Here is a 21,411-nt window from a genome sequence, read left to right on the forward strand (position 1 = left end):
CATACCGTTGGCTAGTAGTTGGCACGGTTCACCGGGCGGGGAGGGGTATTTGTTTGACCCCGGCCCATGACAGTGTGTGTGGCCGTCAGGCTCAGGATAGGGAGGGTCCGCTGGGCGCAGTGGTGGGCCCGCTGTGTGACGGTGCCCTCCGCGGTGCAGTGTTGATACTGGCCGGTCTCAGCAGGCCGCCACCGGCCCTCCTTGGCTGCGGGCACAGAGCCGCCGTTTATACAGCTGTCAGATATGGGACTGATAACACAGCGGCTGTCACGCACACGGCTGTGTCACCGGCTGCGGTCGGGCGGACTAACAAACTGCGGCGCCGGCGGTCTGACTGACGGCGACCCCCGGTCTCCGCAGCGGTACGACGGCGATGTGCAGGACCTGGGGCTGACGTTCTCGTACGACCAGGACGTGATGGGCCAGCTGGTCACTCACGACCTCATCCCGGGCGGACGCGTCATACCCGTCACCAACGAGAACAAGTGAGCACACCGCTGCTGCACCGGGGTGGGCAGCGGCGGAATGGTGCGGTATTTATAAATTCTGGCTGCTAAGTCAGTTCATGTGCTCTGTGAGAGTCATCGGGGCTAGAGAAGGAACAATGATTGGTGCAAGGTTATTCAAGGCTGTTGACATTGTTCGAGGTTCCTCCCTTCTGACGTTACTTTTTCTGACATCGTCCCTGACGCTGTTGCGTTCCCAGGATCCAGTACGTGTACCACCTGGCCCATTTCCGGATGCAGACGCAGATCAAGGAGCAGACGGCGGCGTTCATTCGCGGCTTCCGCGCGCTGGTCCGGCCCGAGTGGCTGCAGATGTTCTCACCGCCAGAGGTCAGTTGTGGCGCCGCCCCGCGGAGCTGCCGCGCATGCTGGGCTTGATAAACTGCCGACAGATGGTACTGGACGCGGGTTTGCTGAGTTATCGCTGTCAAAACAAAACAAGTCGAAGTCGTAACACTTAAGGCACTCCAGCAATTGATCCGTGTGATCTGGAGAAAAAAAAATGGGTCGATCAAATACCTGATCTATTGGTTGTATTCCAGACGACGATCAGGTCTCTTTGTGTCCCCCATTTTCGGCTCTCCATGACCGAAGGAGCCCCCATGTATTCCTCGGACATTCACAGGGGACATGTCGCCGGTCGCTTTGACTGGAATGTGTTTTGTCAGCTCCCGCGGGGTCTGCCTGCTGCGCTGGCTCGGAATGTGAGCTCTGCTCTGAACTCGGAGTTAATCGCTCATATCCCGTGAGAAAGGTGCAGCTGCCTCCTGGCTCGGTCCGGGACGAATGCTCTCAGCGGCCTGGTAATTTACTACGGAGTTCAGAAGAACTCGAAACATCTGACGCCGGTCCGTCTCTGCTGAGACGGGGGCGATCGGGGTAGCCTCGGGCTCAAGCACGGCAGACTCATCAAATCTGGAATCGTGCTCATGCATAGACAAAACTAGAAATTAAGTGACATGCGCACTGCGCAGCTTAAGGGCAGTGCCGCAGTACTTACAGAGTCCCTTTCTTGAGGACTACAGGCAAGGAACCATAAATCCACACTATACGGGAATCAGGATACAGCATATTCTACATATACCTAATAGATCGAATATTTTGCATGTGCGTATCTTTACGATGGTCACTTATGTGTCGATAATACTTTGCGTCGTAGCCTTCTAACAGAAGAATAAAGGAGAAAATGAATCAAAGAAGAGAAAGATTTCGATGAGGGGATAAAACTGCTCCGGCCGTCTGATCTCCAGATATTTAGTTTGGTCGACAGTAGCCATGTCTCTGTGCCCTGTGGGCCCCATGATGTCACCAAACGGCGCATCACGTTATGCAATCAGGTCCCGTTGCAACTGTCCAGCGCAGTATTCCAGTGTGTATGTGTGGAATATTCCATTAATGCTGGAGAAGTCGACCTCTGCCCAGCAATGATGTTTGTCCGACCAAACCATAGGCAGACGTGCAGTAGTACCATGGTGAATATGGTACAGCTGCACCTAACCTCACGGCACATACAATGTGAACGGTACTGTCGCTAGCCGCCGAATCGCGCCACACACGCGCAACTTTTGTGTGCTGTCGAGGGGACGATTCAGATTTAGTTCGGCATGTTTTAATGTAAGTACCCAGCCCGACTTTTGAAAATGCGAACTACTTATTCTTCGCTGGTCTTTTCCGCCGGTCTGGTGCGTTGGTTTGTTCCAGTGGTCTGGTCTGTCGGCCTGACGTGGTCTCCATGCAGGTTTGACCGGCCGGGGAGCGGCGGCACGGCTCCTATCTCTATTATCACAGCTGGTGCGTCTCTCTGTGCGCCGTACCTGCCCTGCAGGAGATGTGTGAACCCGCCCCGGCAGGGAGGTGTGTTGGGGTGTCCGTGAACCCGCCGCGGCAGGTATATTTGCGGCGTCCGCACCCCGGGTTCACTGACTCGGTGCGGCTGCGTCAATATCGCCGTCTGCGGCGTATTCGTGACGCAGACACCCCTCGCACCCGCGGACGGCGACGACAGACCCCCGGCCATATATCGCTGTCCACCGCTCCACCCCCGCGAGGGAGGACTCACGGAAGACCCCCAGCCATATATCGCTGTCCACCGCTCCAACCCCGTGAGGAGCGCTGTCCACCGCTCCAACTCCGAGAGGGAGGGCTCACGGCAGAGCCCCGGCCATATAACCCCGTCCACCGCTCCACCCCCCTGAGGGAGGGCTCACGGCAGACCCCCGGCCATATGACCCCGTCCACCGCTCCACCCCCGTGAGGAGCTCTGTCCACCGCTCCACCCCCGTGAGGAGCTCTGTCCACCGCTCCACCCCCGTGAGGAGCTCTGTCCACCGCTCCACCCCCGTGAGGAGCTCTCACCGCGGCCGCCTCAGGGCTGTTTTGAACGGCCCTCGGCGCGGAGATAATGATGTTTTGGTGCGGCAGAATACGGCCCACTCAGAGGTCGTGATGTGAGGAGGTGGGCTTATTTACAGTGCGGCGTGCCCCGCCTTTGATGTTAGAGTTATTGACGATAAGTACTGGGAACAGGATGTGAGATGTGGAACCTGTAACTGTTTTGGTTATATGGGTGCGGTAGTCTATTTTGAGGACGTGTTGTCGTTAAGCTGGAAACCCGTCATTGCCGTGATATCCACCAGTCACGACCACACGTTGTGAAACCCGCTAATCCTCTGGTGTAGCAGGGATGTGTTGTGCCGAGCTATCCGTCCCCGCGGTCGGCTCTCCGGCCGTGGGGATCAGACCCGACTCCGGTCAGACTGGGGAGCTGTTGCCAGCCGGGTCGGCCGGTCAGTGGCGCGGCCTTGAGGCGCCAGCTGCGTACGTCGGCAGCCGACACCGCCCGACGCCGCCCGGGATCGACCGCGCTGCGGCCGGCCGCTGCGTGCCGCCGACAGTGGCGCCGCCAGCGGCCGGTGGCCGAACCACCAGGGGCAGGGGACAGGGGTCCGTGGCCGGCCGGCGCCTCCGCGGCTGCCCCGCCGCCCCTGTTTACCTCGGAGCGCGACACGCCACCCGCACGGCCGGCCCGCCTGCGCGTAGTTTTCCACAGAAACGTCCGCGACGTCCGCGACACGGAGCTGGTTTGTCGGTCAAGAGGCGGTTTTGGACGATAACAAGCCGCAAGCACTTGGAACTGCGGCTCGAGGGTCGTTTTTGGGTGTAGCTGTCAGTTTTGTGCGTTAGAACATGAGTTGACAATTTGATGCAGACGTTTACTTCTTGTATGTGCCTCTTATCGATTGGTTGTCAGTGTAAAAGTTAAAACATGCTCTTTTGCTAGCACCATCAGCTGGTAAAACTGCCTTTGATAATATGACGCTCGTCGTCTTTCGTGGAGGACTAGCACCACCTGACGAGCTACGATGTCCAGGCCGAGCTAAACCCGTTCTCAGCTGTATGTAATCTCGGCTCAGTTTGTCATGAAACCTCTGTCATCTGATTACGAATATTTTACTCGGTCATTTCGTCGCCCAGCTGCTGCGACTCTTCCTTCGCTCCGTCCAGTGTAAATTCCCGTATAATCCGCCGTGTAGATCCGGCGTGCAAGATCACTGCATGCACGGCTCGGCCGCCCATTATGCAGCGTAGGTCACTGGGTCCGACCGACCGGCCGGCCCTGCCGAGCAGTGTCCCAAAATTATATTTTTGTTTGGGTGTCAGAGGGCAAAAATGCTGACCAGAAAAGGATGAGAGTGAAAAATTGTCGGTCAGGTAAGACCCAAAAAGAGTGGGAAAATGATCAAAAACATCCATCTATCTACATTATTGTGACAGATGCAAAACAAACATTCGCGCAATCGCTCCTCTCTCGGTGGAATTGGGAGTGGAAAATTGGGCTTGAAAACTGGAGGTGAGAGTGGAAAATGATTTTCATTTGGATGTCGTTTCCCACCCACATCTGCAAATTTTGGCACACTGCTGCCGAGTTACGGGCCGCGGGACTACGACGCCATGTGATGGCGGGTGTAACGTAGCATGGATATTGGGTATCCGCCGCCGCAGCTCGCTGGTATAAGTATCGTGGTAATACATACGACCGGGCGGTGTTACGTGGGCATAATTTGACCGGTGTTAGGTGCGTATGCTTCCAATGGACTGGCTGTATACCTACTACGCCGGTGCAATGGCAAATAGGTCCGCCGTCGTTTGCTGTCTCAACAGAGTCAAAGAACCACAGTCAACAGCAGTCCAATAGCCGAGCTGCAACATTTGCCAGCGATGTTTTACTTCATGCACCGCACAATTATCATCTGACCCTACTCATTGCACCACGGCTAGTAGTACTTACCACTGGGTACGGGTTTTTACAGCTTGTGCTCGTTTAAAAATGTAATCAATCGTGATCGCGGACACGGATCGTCGGCCCTGCAATAGGGGAGTGATATGAATAGCTCAGTTAGTCGTTCCTTCAGCACTTCACTGCTGGTCATTGGTTACCGATTGCTGGCGGCTGCTGTGGTTCGCTGACCTCTCGCGCTCAGTCCGTGTGTCTCTGTCCGTTCCCTCACTGCAAACCGCCCCGATGTCGGTAACCTCTCATCTGGAGCCCTGCACCGTCCCGCTGTAGGCGCTCCCCGCAGCACCGTCTCGCTGTGGGTGCTCCCCGCAGCTCCTGTGCAGGCACACACTGCACAGACGCCGCTCTGGCGAGCGGCGGTGGCTGATGGCGCGCCCGGGCCCTCTGACACCGCGCTGCGGGTGACACGCGCCAGTTGACACTGACACGCCCTGCTGTGTCTGGTGTCGGTGCCGTGTCGCTCGGCCGGCGCGCCGTCAGCGGTGATTTGTGAGTCGGTCGGACCGAGTCGCCGTGTCCTTACTCGGTGGCCCTTTCGGCCCTGCTGGTCGGTCTCCGTCCGGCTGATATGGATAGAGCTGAGCGGTATGAGATGTCCGCCGTCCACGGCCGTCCGTGTTCGTCCGGCCGGCGTGCCGGGATGCCGCTGCCGCCATGCCGCTGCCGCGCCACCGGCACCGGACACCTCTCCCAGTCCTCTCCGTCTCCACGGGCTGCACCTCTCCTAGTCCTCTCCGTCTCCACGGGGCTGCACCTCCCGCCGCGTCTCAGCTGGCGACGTGTCGGCTCACGTGTCCCCTCCGTCCTCCCTGAGACTCCCGTCCCTGGCCGCGGGCCGGCTGCCGCCGCCGTGTCTGCCGTCCCCGCTGACGGACAGACCTGCCGTGGTGACGGACAGACTCCGTCGTGGTGACGGACGGCGCTGTCCGCTCCCGCCGGGGTTCACCTGGTCCGTGGCGCGCCGTCAGAGACGCGATGCACGGCCGGTGGATGGGTCTGCGGCGGCCCCGATCCTATGCCCCCCCTCCCCCCCTCCTCCGGTCACCGGGTCCTGTGTCCCTCCACTACCCCCTCCCCATTCGTACATCATATCTATCCGACGCCGGGCACTCATTGCCCTACTTGCTACCATGTGGCGTGCTGATGTTCCCGAGTTTTATTGCCGGTCTGAACCGCAGTGTCACATTTTAGCTCGGCAGTTTTCAGAAACGCTTAGTCTTTTTGGTATTATTCCGGTAAGTGGTGTAGCAGGTGTGGGACACCGATTTGCGGTATTTCGGAGCGGTGGCTGTCGTGAGAGCTACACTGCGCCGTACATACATGCGTTCAATGCCAATCACTGGCTGGCGACCATCTGACGACGTCAGCTGCTAACGTGACGTCGGGCGCAGAGGATGTGCTTCTGTCATTGTTGAGTCAACCGATGTGCTGCTGTGTCTGTTGCTGTTAGATAATGTACGACTGACGCCATCTGATCAAGTACTGACGTTAAATGACGCTTCTCCGTAAGGTAGACTTCTACTGATGTGAGGTGATGTTCCGCCGATTAAGGATAACTGCTAACGTCAGTTAGCGTAACGCCAGCACATCACATGACGGCGGTCAGATGCGCAGTAAGCACGCTCAGCTCGGAAAACCGGACTGCAATGGCCTTCATTCATGAGAATCTCGGTTCAAGCTACTCATGAAGGCTTGTGGCTGGGAGAAAAGGCTGATTGGTGATCATAATCATGCTTGGGGAACTCCGTTTTTATTGGCTTCTTGCAACCTAACTCCAATCAGCCGATTTTCTCCGGCATTGGAGCATGGTTGGAACTCGCCCGTTCCCGTCTTTGTTGAGCCGCCGCTAGCCATGGCCAGTGGAGCCTGGGGCTACTGACGGTGGTCGCTGAAAACAGACCAGGGGCGGGGAACCCTGGGTCGTTTTGGCTGGCCGGCGCTCCCTCGAACTGTGACGCACAACCCGTGCACTGTGATCGATCTTTGTGTGTGTTCCATCTGTGGGCATTGGCCCATGACTTGTTCGTGGGTCCACGTCAAAACTCAAAACAGCTAGTGACTATTGAGCTAGTGACTTTTGAGCTAGTACAAAAGAGCTAGTGCTTCAAAACAGCTAGTGACAACACAGCTAGCGCCAAAATAGCTAGTAATGCAAAATAGCTAGTGCATTAAATCAGCTAGTGACTAAACAGCTAGCGTCAATATAGCTAGTAGAGCAAAATAGCTAGTGCTTCATTATAGCAAGTCATAAGCGTAGGAACCATGGGTGCAGTGGGTGCAGTTGCACCCACAATAATTCTCCAGTGGGTGCAGACAATGTATTCTGCACCCACAATAATCTGGAACAAAAACCCCTTTTCTCATCAACACTACTTCCCATGCAGCACAACAAATTCAGGATATTTTGCCCACTTTCCACCTTTAGAAGCGTTTGCTACTGTGATGGTCTTCAAAACTTACATTTGCGCTCAAGTAAAAAAGGAAGCAACGGAACACATGTGATTGAACACATACCGATGACCCACTGTCAAAGGTTTTAGCCCGATACCTATCTTCGAAAATGGCTAAGTTAGCCGCATTTATGTACTTTTTGCGGTAGTCGATATTGACATTATCAACGCTTCTAAATACACTTATCTTCGGTAGGTACCTTTTCGACATGGTACACCCTCAAAGCTCACAAGGAGCCTCCGCTCGGGTGCCGCTCCCTACCCCCTCCCCCCCCCCCCCCCGGCTTCACCGGCCATGGCTGGATTTCTGCACCCATGCACCCACAATGTTCCAGCCGTTCCTACGCCCATGTCAATGTAGCTATAGAAATCGCTAGCGTCGACTAATAGCTAATAAGCAAAATAGCTTATTCGTAGAGCAGCTATTATAGATTCTTTCCCGACGAAGAGTCCCCAGACGGGTAGAAGGAGCAGAAGAGCACCGTAGTTTGACAAAATTATTTGGAATGCTAGGAGGGCAGAGGACGGGATCCCTAGGACAAACAACAAATTAGAAGCGGGGCACCGGGGAATTAAAGAGATGGCATATCGCGGGAAATACATATTTACAGTCATAGATATCTTGCATTTTTGAAGCGAAGTGAATGGGAAGGGAACAGAGGTCCAACGAAATTGCTATTTTGACGATAGCTATTTCGTCACTAGCTGTCTTGAGGCACTAGCTCTTTATGCTTCACTAGCTACTTTGACGCTAGCTGTTTTGTCACTAGCTGTTTCTAAGCACTAGCTATTTTGCTTCACTAGCTATTTTGACGCTAGCTGTTTTGTCACTAGCTGTTTTGAGGCACTAGCTGTTTTGTACTAGTTCAAAAGTCACTAGCTCAAATGTCACTAGCTATTCTGACGTGCACCCCTTGTTCGTTTACTTCTCGGATGCACAGTGTCCCCGGAATCGATGGTACAGTGTAATCCACGAGTCACGTCAACGGCCAGCCCCACACCCCTGCAGCTCCTGTGTCGTGGTTTAGCGAGTTCCTTTGTTGAGCTGACCGTTTTACCCACGCCGCGTCCTGACGACTATTTTATCCTCACGGCTTACCTTACCGACCTTTTTACCCCGTCCTCCCCTACTGACCGTTTCACCCCGTTCCGCCCGCCCGCAGCTGCAGCGGCTGATTGCCGGCGACAACGTGGACCTTGACGTGCGCGAGCTGAGGAAGTACACCCAGTACTACGGCGGCTTTCACGACCGGCACCGCGTGGTCGTCTGGTTCTGGGACGTGCTCGACAAGGACTTCACGCAGGAGGAGAAAAAGATGTTCCTCAAGGTGCGACCCTCCTGCGCGACACCGCGGTCTGTGGATAGCGAGTGGCGCCCGTATTCAGGGCGGCATTCAGTATCATTTTTTTACGACTGTCGATTGTTTTGACTGTCATTTTCTGACTTGAAAACATTTTTGGGTTATGAATGCGACATAGCCCAGTTTCTTTAATGCGTCTGTTTATATCTTTTTGTCGTTGCAAATGTGTCGTAACTAGCAGGTTCGTCGTCAAAAGTCGCGCTTGGTACGACGTAGTAACCCACAGAGTTCAACAGACGCAGTGGTGTGCAGTGGCCGCTGCCAGCCCGGGCAGCTGACTGCGGTCTCCACACCCGGCCTGTGTCTGTCTGCGTGTGACTGACCGAGTGTTTGTGTTCCCCAGTTCGTCACCTCCTGCTCCAAGCCGCCGCTGATGGGGTTCGCCCATCTGGAGCCGCCCTTCTCCATTCGCTGTGTCGAGGTCGGCGACGACGACGACACGGGGGATACGATAGGTGAGCAGAGACACTCGGAGATACGATAAGTGAGCGGAGACACACGTAGATATGATAGGTGAGCGGAGACACACGGGAGATGTGATAGGTGAGCGGAGACACACGGAGATGCGATAGGTGAGCGGAGACACATGGAGATTTGGGAGACACGGAGATAAGGGAGATACGATAGGTGAGCGGAGATACCTACACGGAGATACGATAGGTGAGCGGAGACACATGGAGAAACGATAGGTGAGCGGAGACACACGTAGATATGATAGGTGAGCGGAGACACACGGGATATGTGATAGGTGAGCGGAGACACACGGAGATGCGATAGGTGAGCGGAGACACACGGAAATTTGGGAGACACGGAGATACGGGAGATACGATAGGTGAGCGGAGATGCCTACACGGAGATACGATAGGTGAGCGGAGACACGGGAGATACGATAGGTGAGCGGAGATACAAGGAGATATGGGCGACACGATAGATGAGCGGAGACACGGGAGACTCGATAGGTTAGAGGAGACAGCAGACACGGGAAACACAATGGCACGGGATAGGTGAGAGGTTGTACAATGTACGTAGTGAGCGGCACGCGACACTAGTACCTACTCTAAAGGTGGGCGACGGGGTAACTCAATATTTACAGTTTCCATCGAATATGCAACATGCTTTGGTCTCCGTTTCTTTCCCGTCGCCCACTTAATCGACAGTCCTGTCCGGTTTGTGCTCGCCACGATTACCGATACTCGGCCGGCGCCGTCCGGTCAGTTTACTGTCGATTGGAGCGCGATACTGTCCGCTGTACCTACAGCTCCGGCGCGATCGCTCTAACGGCGGACGACAGCGCTGTTCCGAGAGGCGGTGCGGCGCCACGCCGCCCGGAACTCGCCGGTTCTCCGCAGACCGCTGCAGTAGCGCGCAGTTTCTGTACCGGCCGGGTCGGTGGGGCCGGTCCTATTTTCGTCATGCCGTTCGCGGGGTCCGTTTGTTCTCTGTGGAAGCTGGTCAGCTGGCCGGGGGGGGGGGCCGCCGGGAGCACCTGTCCGCGGTCGGGTTCGGGTCGCCGGGCGCCCGGTGCTGACAGTGTACCGCGGTACTGTGCCGGGTCGGCGGGCCGCGGCTGGGGCAGTAGCTGTGGCCGCCCCAGACGGCGCGGCGCCGTGCGGCCGGCGGCGGGCGGGCACTCCGTGACCCGTCACGACAGGCGGTGGCGTGACGCCCGCACAGCCGGTGACGCAGCGGCCGGGGGGCGTCCGTGAGTCATCGGATCGACCGACACCAGCCTCCGACGGCGGCGGCGGCGGGGCTGCGCCTCGGTGGAGCTTCTGACTCCGCGCTGGGACGCCGCTCGCCCTTCCGACTTCTTTTTGAATTGCTCATGGAGGAGTCAGTTGGTGGTTGGGGAATATTAATTATTTTGTTTGAACTGAATCGGTCATGTCCGCATTAATCATCTCTTGAGACCTGTTTGTTTTCATTTGGCCACCAGCCAGCCCCAATGCCCTGTTCTTTGTCCTGCTATCCGTCGACGCAGTAGCGATTGCTGCGATTATTATTTTGTTCCGTCCTCGTTTCTCAGATCCTGTTAGATCGTGTTTGACGTCACTGTCTTTGTTATGTTTGCTTCTTGCTGACCGATGTTCCGAATATCACATTATTTTTATTGAGGGTAATCCCAGACGCAGCTATAAAAACTTCAACCGCACACCACACAGTCGCCTCACCAGCGTCGGGGTTAAAGTAGCCGTTCTGAACACCAGCAGAACGCTGTCAGCTGGACCACTGCTCACGGGCAGTGTAGTGAGCCGTGGTCATCACGTATTAACTGCATCGTAGGCCTACATCAACCGTCGGCTCGAATTCCGTGAGCGGTGCTGTTCACGGCTGCCGCTCTCTCACCTGACGAGGGAGCGCTGGCATGTAACTGTACACGGGAGCTCACTCCCGGCCCAATCAGCCGGACCTTCCCGGCCCAATCAGCCGGACCTTCCCGGCCCAATCAGCCGGGCCTTCCCGGCCCAATCAGCCGGGCCGGGAACCTGGCCGTACACCGAACTGTGGCATTGGACCGACAAGGTCACAACAGGGGCGCCTCGTTACCGCCGGCCCCTGCTGTGACGTCACTCTGGCCGTATGCGGCGGGGCGCGGCACATTGATTGGGCCCCTCGCTGTACGGGTAATTCAGGGCCGCGTCCCACGGCCGGCCGGGGTCCCGGCACGTCACGGCGGCCACGACGCGCCGATGACGCTGGACGTGACGTGTGTCACGCGGCAGTGACGTGGCGGTGACGTGGGTCACCTGGTGGTGCAGTTCTGAGGACTATCATACGCGGCTAGGTGGGGCTCTTGGCAGTGCCACTGTCTGGATGGTGTCGCCCACGCAGCAGCTCCCGTACCTCGCTAATGGTGCATTTCAGCTGCAGTGTGTCGTCAGTCTGCCATATGAACGTGTATCTCGGACGGCAGATTGTCTGAGCGGCTCGAGAGGCAGAGATGCACTGTTTCTTCAGATTCACTCGGAGAACAATAGAAGCCTTGGCTCCATTCTTATGGTTATGTAATTACTGAACACTACCATACAATGTCAATGTTTATCTTGTGTTACACCTGGCTACTAAGACAGCTTCTTACGATATCGGACAAAGGTTACGATTGATGTAAGTTCTCCAGCGGGTCAATAGTTTTGCCCTAAATCTGAAGTAGAGATGAATCAGCCGTAGTCTTTTTTTGCGGTACGTTTTTATTACTGCTTGTAGATGGCTTAGAAAGTGTCATTGTCGTCAGTAATTTCGGCAAAAAGTGCGTCAGAAGCCCCATAGTCGGTGCTCGCGGGTCATGTTGTCGGTAGTGGCAGCACAAAAACGCGTCCCACTTCATGTTGTGACGTTAGACGGTGCTGACTGGGTAGTTCAGCGCGTCAGAGTGCAGATGACGAGAACTATCTGGAATCCTTCTCAGCGAACCCGAGGTAAACAACCGCCTACCGGTGCTGGGGAGCGTGTAAACCACCAGAGTCAGTGTCAGCTGACGCCGAGCGGACTGATCTACAGCACACGGACCGGGCGCCCCTGAAATCGGGGTCAGCCGCCGGGCATCACACATCGCCACGCAGAAATAGCAAACACCCGCGGCCGGGGTGCAGCGGCTTTCATGGCGGAATATACAATGTCTGATGGCAGTTTACCTGACATCGAGTGAACACCGTTTGTTTATTCCCATGGTGCAGCCTCAGCTTCCCAACTTTTGCTACCTATCTGACCAGTGACAATGCATCTGCCCCAAATGAACTATCACTGCATGTTTAGTGTTATCACTCGCTATATCGTCTCACGGACCGCGTATCCTTCCGTCCGTGTCCCCATCTCGTGTTGTACGTTTCCCGGTCGGTTCACCGACTGCCCGTCTGTGTCCATCCCCGCTGTCTCCTCCCCAGTCCGTGCTCCCTGTCGTCCCTGATCTGTCGTCTGACCGTGTGTCTGTCTGTGTGCGCGGCGGCAGGCTCGATGCTGCGCGGCTTCCTATCGGTGCGCCGCCGCGACCCGGTCACCCGGCTGCCCACGTCGTCCACCTGCTTCAACCTGCTCAAGCTGCCCAACTACCAGAAGAAGGCCACCCTGCGCGACAAGCTGCGCTACGCCATCCGCAACAACACCGGCTTCGAGCTGTCGTAGCGGCGCCTTCCGGTCAGTCCCGAGCCCGCCTCCTCGCCAGTGGCTGCCGTTGTACCCCGTCCTGACCAGACCGGGCCGCAGCGCCACAGACCCCACCAGTCGCCACCCGACCGAGCCTCGACCTGTCTCCCCGGCCCAGCCACAATCCGTGTGTAACGGCTTGTTGTTCCTTATAGGGAAATTGGCGATATTTATTCGTAGTCGCTTATGGTTTATCATTAACATTATTTTCCCTATTGCGATCGAATTCATCTATGAAAAAGTTGCGAGATTTTCAGCTCCGAATTAAAATTAACGTGCACTGCGGAATTCAACGAACTTACAAAACCTTTTTAGGTGGCAAAATATATTGAGGAAATGATTTGTTTTGCGAGCTACGCTTTAGACGTCATAGTTATTGAAAAAATCACGCAGTTATCCAGTATCGAACCAGCAGTATCCTACAAATCATATGTCGCCATTTAATTCGCTTTCCCGGTGGTCCTAGTCCGAAATGGCTGTCCGGATTATGTCGCAAGTCGGTCCGTGATGGTCCCATCGGCTGGTCCATCGGTCTACTGGTCCTAGCCGCTGGTCCTAGCCAGTGATTGGCTAAGATGCAATGACAACTATTTTCCACTCTCGTCGCTCGCTAGTCCTCTGGTCCCGCCAGCTGTTCCCTGATCAGCTGGTCCGCACCTGCCCCCATCATCTGCCCTCCCCCTTCCTGTTTGTGTCGGCGCCGGGCGTCGCTGGGGGATCTCCGGAGGGGCCCCTGTCCCCTCTGATCGATGCCACCCTGGCCCCGGGAGCGGGGTATCCGTCCGCCGGCGATCGGAGGGGCGGCCGAACGGTCATCGCGCCGGCAGCGGCGGCAGACAGCGGCCGACGCCGGGCGCCCCTTGTGGCCGACAGGGTACCGCCGGATGTGTGCCTGCCATAGAGACGAGTCGGCTCCGTGAGGAGACAGGACACTCGTATGAGGGATTAGGGAGACTTTTGAGGGGTGAGGGGGACGTTTCCCTCGGACAGTCACGGGCAGTGAGATGAGAGGAAAAGTGTTGGTGAGACTGGTGAGAGGAGATTGGTTCTAGATATGCAGGGTAACAGGCAGTTCGGTGAGAGGGAGAGTATCGAGCCGTTCAGAGGAGAGTGGTGCCGGGTGTGCCGCCTGTGGGAGCCTGCAGTGCTGCCGGTAGTCTCGACTGTGATATATATCGCGTGTGTTTGAATACGATCGGCCTGCTTCGCGCCGCTGTCCGATCAAATTGTCAGCAGTCGCCGATCTGATTCCATGATCGTGATCGTGGTGTTGTATTCCAGTATTTTTGTTAGACCTTCCTGACCTATAATGATCGTCGTGCTATGGTAATGGTGGCAATATGTTATTGAACGCTATGTGGATATTACTATTATCTGCCTTTGTGCGGTGCAGTGCGCCGCTGTTTTGTCCTATGGGGCAATATCGGCGTCAGTGCCGTGCGATCCTCCCGTTTTCCGAGCCGCACAGGGCACGACTCTGTGACTTGCGGTGCCGGCTCTTCCCAAGTACCGGTTGACAAACTGGTTTACAGGCGCGGTCATTGCGAATAGCCATGCTTTTGTACTGTGGTACGGTACCAGCCGTCAACACCCGGGTTTATCTTCGCCTCCAGCTCTGTGCGAGCCACCGCTTCGTCAAACCCGGGTGGACGACGAGGGTCGTTTGGGAACAAAGGACAGGACGGTGATGATGGGGATGGTGGGTGGGCAACACTCCGCGCACCCCTTGTACACCGCGGCTCGGCTCACACTGCGCGTGTTATCGGCCGACCACGGCGGGGCCGCCGCGGTTCTGTTTGTTCTTCTCCACCCTTCTCGTTATCGCCCCCCCCCCCTCCCCCTCCCGCTTCCCTGGACCCCACTGGCTCGGTGTCGCGTCGTGTCACCTCGGCCCGCTAATCACGATTCAACGTCCCGTTAATGCTTGATTAGCGTGTCCTCCGATCAACTCCTCTCCCTGTTTGGCTGTGAAAGGCCGTCAACACCCGGGTTTATCTTCGCCTCCAGCTCTGTGCGAGCCACCGCCAAACACCCCAAAGGAACCAAGGGTATGTGTATTCTTACTAGATTATGCGCGCGTGTCCCGTTCACAGGGTTCACAGGCGGTACCTGTCAGCACGGGGGTTCCACGGCTCGGGTCCTGTAGGTACTCCGCCACACACGATGGGGGCCGGACCGGACACTGGGCCGCCTGTGGCCGCAGCCGCCGGAAACCGCGCCAAGTCGTGCCGACTGAGCGCGTCGGCCGCGCCGTTCTCTTTCGTTGCCACGTACTCGACGGATACAGCGGACTCATGGAACGCCGTCCAGAACAGGGGCTGACGCAGCAGCGCCATAATCAGTGGCGACCCCGACCATCCCCTCCCCCCAGACCCCCACCTCCCCCATGTTATCGGACCGGATCAGCACGCGGTGCCCGCCCCATCTCTCTCCCCACACCAAACATGCCACCATGACGGGGATGAGCTCCAGCCACGTCATGGATGGCGCGACGTCACACTGCAGCTCGCGGGGCCACTCCATCATCCACCATTCGTCTCCGTGCCACGCCCCCATCCCCCGACGTGAGCTGTCCGTGTTCATCACAATACAGTGGTCGTAGGGGCATTCCATGTCAACCGGGACAGCCAAAATCGGCCACCTCTGCGATTTTGTTCAAACTTGGTATACTTATTGGCTATTGGGTGAAACCTCTGAGGGTGAAAGGATTTTGTCATATGCCCTCGGGGTACAGAGATACAAGTCGCTAAACTTCTGCTTTTTGAGCAGAATTGGACGTGTATTGCAATCTTGAAAGATCTATAGCTTCAACATTTTTGAAGCTATTAATTTCAAACAAACTGAAACGTGTACGTAAAGAGTTGTGCTAGTAAAATTTGACAATTTTTACATTTTTTGGTGATTTTGAATTTATTTTATCTTGAATTAATTTTTTAAAATGTAATTTGTGAAAAATGGGTACCCTTCGATTTTGCTCAAATTTAGATATTGTGTTCCACTACACGTAAGGCACACGTGCTGAGAAAATTAGAATGGGCCAACACTCCGCGCACCCCTTGTACACCGCGGCTCGGCTCACACTGCGCGTGTTATCGGCCGACCACGGCGGGGCCGCCGCGGTTCTGTTTGTTCTTCTCCACCCTTCTCGTTATCGCCCCCCCCCCCTCCCCCTCCCGCTTCCCTGGACCCCACTGGCTCGGTGTCGCGTCGTGTCACCTCGGCCCGCTAATCACGATTCAACGTCCCGTTAATGCTTGATTGAGTGTTGTCTTTCCTCGTGGCGACCTGTGTGCGATTTCAAACTCTTGGAGCATGTTTCCGTGTTTTGTCGCGTAATGCACATTTTCCCTGGGTGTCGTCCTCACTTTCCTGGTGCTCGGTGACCAGAGGAGACGGATTTTCTCTGGGTATGGCCTCGTTGAAAGGCTTTCACATCAGGATCGAAATCACTGCAAACTGTCTAGCTGCGATCTCAGTGTATGTTTTCGTCTCAATGTTGTCATATTTTGATGAGTTGTGAACCAAATACAAACTTCTGCGAACCGTGATTGTAGACTTCAGTGGCCACCAGCCAGGCAAGGTCGTCGGTGAGCAGGCCACCTGATGGACCGATTCGGGAGTCCATGCCTTCTCAACGGCGAAGGTCGAGCACAGCTCGCAGGCCAATGTCGTCATGATTCTGATGCGAACTGGTGAAAACCAGTCACTCAGATATTTATGTTAAATTTGGGAGTCGAAAAAACCGTTGTAACATCCACAGGTAGTTCCATAAGCGTTCCGTGACGACCGTCCAGCGCCTCTCCCATCCCAAGCCACCGTCTTCTCCGCTGACCAGGCCATCAACAGACTCGAGTCTCCTTTGTTCCCGAACCGCCGTGCTATGGCGCTATCCAGTACCGCCCTGTGACACTACCTGCTCGGTGAGCCACTCCCCGAACACGCGCTCCACCCCGGGTGTTTGGCGCAGCTCGGCCCCGTGGGCGGCTGCTCCGGCGGCGTGGGCGGCCTCTGGAGTGGCGGCCATCGGCAGTTGCCGGGCCGCGGCACTGCGCACTGCGCTGCCAGGACACGACCGTGCACGGTCGGCCTTCAGAGCGGATCAGCGCGGGCGGGGCGGAGCGTGATCGGTGCTGGAGGGATGCGCGGGGGAGGGAGGGATCCGTACTGGAGGGATGCACTGCATGGGAGGGAGGGAGCTACCTCAGTGACGGGGAGAGATCCAGGGAGAAGTATGGGGCTCAGTGGGTGATGGATTGATGCATGGTGCGGAGCTCAGTGGGTTATATACTTGGCCATGGGAGCTAGACTCGACGTGCCTCCTCCCAGTGCCCAACCTGAATGATGTTTCATCCCAAGGTCTGTTAAAGACTTCTGAGAAACGTATAAGGTACGCGCATGTAGGCTGCTATTGGGCAAACAAAGAGGGCTGAACTGCAGCAGTTACTTGCGGCCGGCCGGCGGCACTTCGTGCGGCACAATGACTGTGCTGTGCGTGAGCCGTCCGGTCCGGTCCCCTCCCCAGCGCGGTGCGGCGGTGGCGCAACGTGCCCTCTGACAGCCGTCGCCTTGAACTTGGCCGGCCGTCGGCGTCGGTCGGCGGGCGGGTGGGGTGCTCGTCCTCTCCCGGGCGCGGGGCGCGGCCAAACAGCGCCCGCCGCGGGCGGTCTGCACACGCGCAGCGGCCCGGTGTGGCCGGTGCGTGCACCGCGCACCGCCGGAGTGGCGGCTGGGTGAGGCCGGTCGGCCGGTCGGGGGACTCGGTTGTCGGCACCGGACCGTGGGACACTGTACCGGATGGGACAGAGAGAGGTCTCAGGCAGATGGCCTGAGGTTGGCTCGGTAACACGGTGCTGGCAGCAGCTCTGGCATACCACGACAGTAGGCATCATCAGGGATTGGTGATGGCAATGGCCCAGATGGGTGCGATTACAGTCAAGTGTCCGACTCATTGGACTCTCGAAAGTTGATGACCAATAAATTATCTGATGCTTGTAGCTCCCCAATCTTAATTGTTTACAACCAAACGAAGCATCCTTTTCTTTGGAAAATGCACTAAGATACGAAGGCGCAACAGTGGGACGTCGGACTGGTTTGGTTTGGTCGCACTCGACATCACAGATAATCGTACCCTGGCCCAGCTAAGGTCACCGATGATTTTCCCTCCGCGGCGGATATTCAACTCATAGCGGCGACGCGGCTATGGAAGGTTAGGACCCTGCCCGGGCGCCACTGAACGTGACCGGAGCAAAGGGAGACGGGGGTCGGAGATAGATAAATCACCCCGCCGACAGACGCGGGGCAGACCCTGACTAGGGGTGGTGCGAAGGGGAGTGTAGGAACGGGCGCGCCGCTGGCAGGAGAGCCGAGAGGCGCGAACGGCAGTCGTCGACTGCGACGGACGGCGAGTGGAGCAGAGAGTGGGCGAGAAGTGAGCTAAGGAATCCGTGCGGAGTGCCAACGGCTACGAGGATTATCCGATCACGCACTCCTTAACGCCGACATGGCCGCCGGCGAGTGGAGCGGAGAGCGAGCGAGAAGGCAGGGAAGCTGTGGGGAGTACCAACGGCTACAAGGATTCTATGGTCAGGCATACTAACGCCGGCACGGCAGGTGAGGCGTATCGAGCACGGCTCGGGGGTACGTACAGCGGAGTGCGGTTCCTTGGCGGCGACACCACGAGGATGGTCGCCCGGCGACTGACGCGGCGCCACCATGAGGATGGTTTCCCCGGCGACTGACGCGCATCTATTCAGAGGCATATTAAGCGCACACGCAATCGTAAAGGAAACCGGGGAGCCTGGTAGGCACGCTTTGAAGGGTCGTGCAACGCGGCACCCCAACCTGCGACGCGATACACACAAAACACCTGGTTCCGGCCACCCTACAACTCATGCACACACATCAGGTCCGCCGCCGACCCCTCGGCTACTCTGCAACTGCAATGCGTCCGACGCCCCGGCAACTCCGCACTGCAAATACATCAGGCCCGCTGCCGACGCCTCGGCTACTCTGCAACTCACGCACATACATACTCATGCACATGCATCAGGTCCGCCGCCGACGCCTCGGCACGCACATACATCAGGTCCGCCGCCGACGCCTCGGCACGCACATGCATCAGGTCCGCCGCCGACGCCTCGGCTACTCTGCAGTAGAGATGTCCTCGGATATAACTTTTCGGTATACCGATACCATACTGATACCAACTCGGTACTTGCTAATTGATTCCTAATGTGTTCGGTATTTTGTTGGTATAATGCACCCTAGGTTGGTACTTGGTTTGGTATCGGTATTCCGACTTTCCGTAGTCGACGTCCTACTCTGCGCCGCACATACATCAGGTCCGCCGCCGACGCCTCGGCACCCACACGCATCAGGTCCGCCGCCGACGCCTCGGCACCCACACGCATCAGGTCCGCCGCCGACGCCTCGGCTACGCTGCTGTAGAGATGTCCTCGGATACAACTTTCGGTATACCGATACCATACTGATACCAACTCGGTACTTGGTATTTGATTCCTAATGTGTTCGGTATTTTGTTGGTATAATGCACCCTAGGTTGGTACTTGGTTTGGTATCGGTATTCCGATTTTCCGTAGTCGACGTCCTACTCGGCACTGCACATACATCAGGTCCGCCGCCGACGCCTCGGCACGCACAGGCATCAGGTCCGCCGCCGACGCCTCGGCTACTCTGCAGTAGAGATGTCCTCGGATATAACTTTTCGGTATACCGATACCATACTGATACCAACTCGGTACTTGCTAATTGATTCCTAATGTGTTCGGTATTTTGTTGGTATAATGCACCCTAGGTTGGTACTTGGTTTGGTATCGGTATTCCGATTTTCCGTAGTCGACGTCCTACTCTGCACCGCACATGCATCAGGTCCGCCGCCGACGCCTCGGCACCCACACGCATCAGGTCCGCCGCCGACGCCTCGGCTACTCTGCTGTAGAGATGTCCTCGGATACAACTTTCGGTATACCGATACCATACTGATACCAACTCGGTACTTGGTATTTGATTCCTAATGTGTTCGGTATTTTGTTGGTATAATGCACCCTAGGTTGGTACTTGGTTTGGTATCGGTATTCCGATTTTCCGTAGTCGACGTCCTACTCTGCACCGCACATACATCAGGTCCGCCGCCGACGCCTCGGCACGCACACGCATCAGGTCCGCCGCCGACGCCTCGGCTACTCTGCAGTAGAGATGTCCTCGGATACAACTTTTCGGTATACCGATACCATACTGATACCAACTCGGTACTTGGTACTTGATTCCTAATGTGTTCGGTATTTTGATGGTATAATGAACCATAGGCTGGTACTTGGTTTGGTATCGGTATTCCGTTTTTCCGTAGTTGACATCAATACACTGCACTGCACATACAACAGGTCCGCCACCGACGCCTCGGCTACTCTGCAACCCACGCACACACATCAGGTTCGCCGACAACGCCCCGGCCACTCCGCAAATCACGCACATACATCAGGTCCGCCGCCGACGCCTCGGCTACTCTGCAACTCATGCACATGCATCAGGTCCGCCGCCGACGCCTCGGCCCCTCTGCTACTCATGCACACACATCAGGCCCGCCGTCGTATAGCCTCAGCCACCCCGTAAAATCTGCACCGGCATGGGTCGAGAATATGGTATGGCAGGCATGGCACGCGCCACACCAACTTAAAAGATGGTATGGCAATGCCATACCAACTTTTCAGGGTAACAGCTACGAAATTTAAGGATTTCAGTTTGATAAGAATAAAACACGATAGTATTGTTTCGAGCAACTGGCGCCATACCAACTTTGAAAACAATTCTCCACCCATGTTCGCACGTACATGAGGTCCGCCGCCGACGCCTCGGCTACTCTGCAACTCACACACATGCATCAGGTCCGCCGCCGACGCCTCGGTTACTCTGCAACGGCACATACATCAGGTCCGCCGCCGACGCTTCGGCTACTCTGCAACTCACGCACACGCATCAGGTCCGCCACTGACGCCTCGGCTACGCTACACCCCTTGCACGTAAGTACCTACATCAGGACCGCCGCCGACGCCTCAGCTACTCTGCAACTCATGCACATACATCGGGCCCGCCGCCGACGCCTGGGCTGCACTGTAACCCCTGCACACATCGGGTCCGCCACCGGCGCCTCGGCTAATCTGCAACCCATGCACACGCATCAGGCCTGCCGCCGACGCCTCGGCTACTCTGCAACTTACAGGCGCCAGGTGCGCCGCCGTCACCTCGGCCCTCTGCAACACGGTAGGCACTTAGCTTACTAAAGCGCATTTTAGTGACATCAGAGCCTGAGTCGATCGCCGGCGACCTGGTCACTCGTGGAGGTGTTCACCGCCGTACCGTACAACACGGAACGCAGACCATTTAGTCACGCCGGCGATTCGATCGGAGTCTGGCAGGCGTAGTTCAGACACGCTATTGTCATCGCATATAACATCTTGCCACGAAACCTGACACGAACCTGCCTGGGAGCCGCTTCAATAGCGAGATAAAGCAGCACTTGTTGACGAGGCAACGTGGCGGGGTTGGTTAGATGGGATAAGGCCCCTTGTCAAAACAGACCACGCATTTCGAGAAGCGCTTCCGAACGCAACCTGATGGACATACGCTGCCGCAGAAACACA

General features: G+C 56.6%; 1 protein-coding gene across 2 annotated transcripts in view; it reads left to right on the forward strand.

Annotated features, from left to right (window-relative positions):
- The window catches only part of LOC122364746 (ubiquitin-protein ligase E3B-like), a 28,943-nt gene extending 12,647 nt beyond the window's left edge, over positions 1-16,296 (forward strand). For both annotated transcript variants that reach the window (XM_043335436.1, XM_043335437.1), the window contains exons 16-20: positions 361-485; positions 707-836; positions 8,417-8,581; positions 8,958-9,069; positions 12,561-16,296. In XM_043335436.1, the coding sequence (XP_043191371.1) occupies positions 361-485; positions 707-836; positions 8,417-8,581; positions 8,958-9,069; positions 12,561-12,733 (705 nt within the window). In that variant the 3' untranslated portion in view covers positions 12,734-16,296. The remainder of the gene's footprint in view (positions 1-360; positions 486-706; positions 837-8,416; positions 8,582-8,957; positions 9,070-12,560) is intronic.
- The last annotated feature ends 5,115 nt before the right edge of the window (positions 16,297-21,411 follow it).

The sequence above is a fragment of the Amphibalanus amphitrite genome, unplaced genomic scaffold (genome assembly GCF_019059575.1).
Source record: "Amphibalanus amphitrite isolate SeventyFive unplaced genomic scaffold, NRLGWU_Aamphi_draft 000695F_arrow, whole genome shotgun sequence".
NCBI classification, from domain to species: domain Eukaryota; kingdom Metazoa; phylum Arthropoda; class Thecostraca; order Balanomorpha; family Balanidae; genus Amphibalanus; species Amphibalanus amphitrite.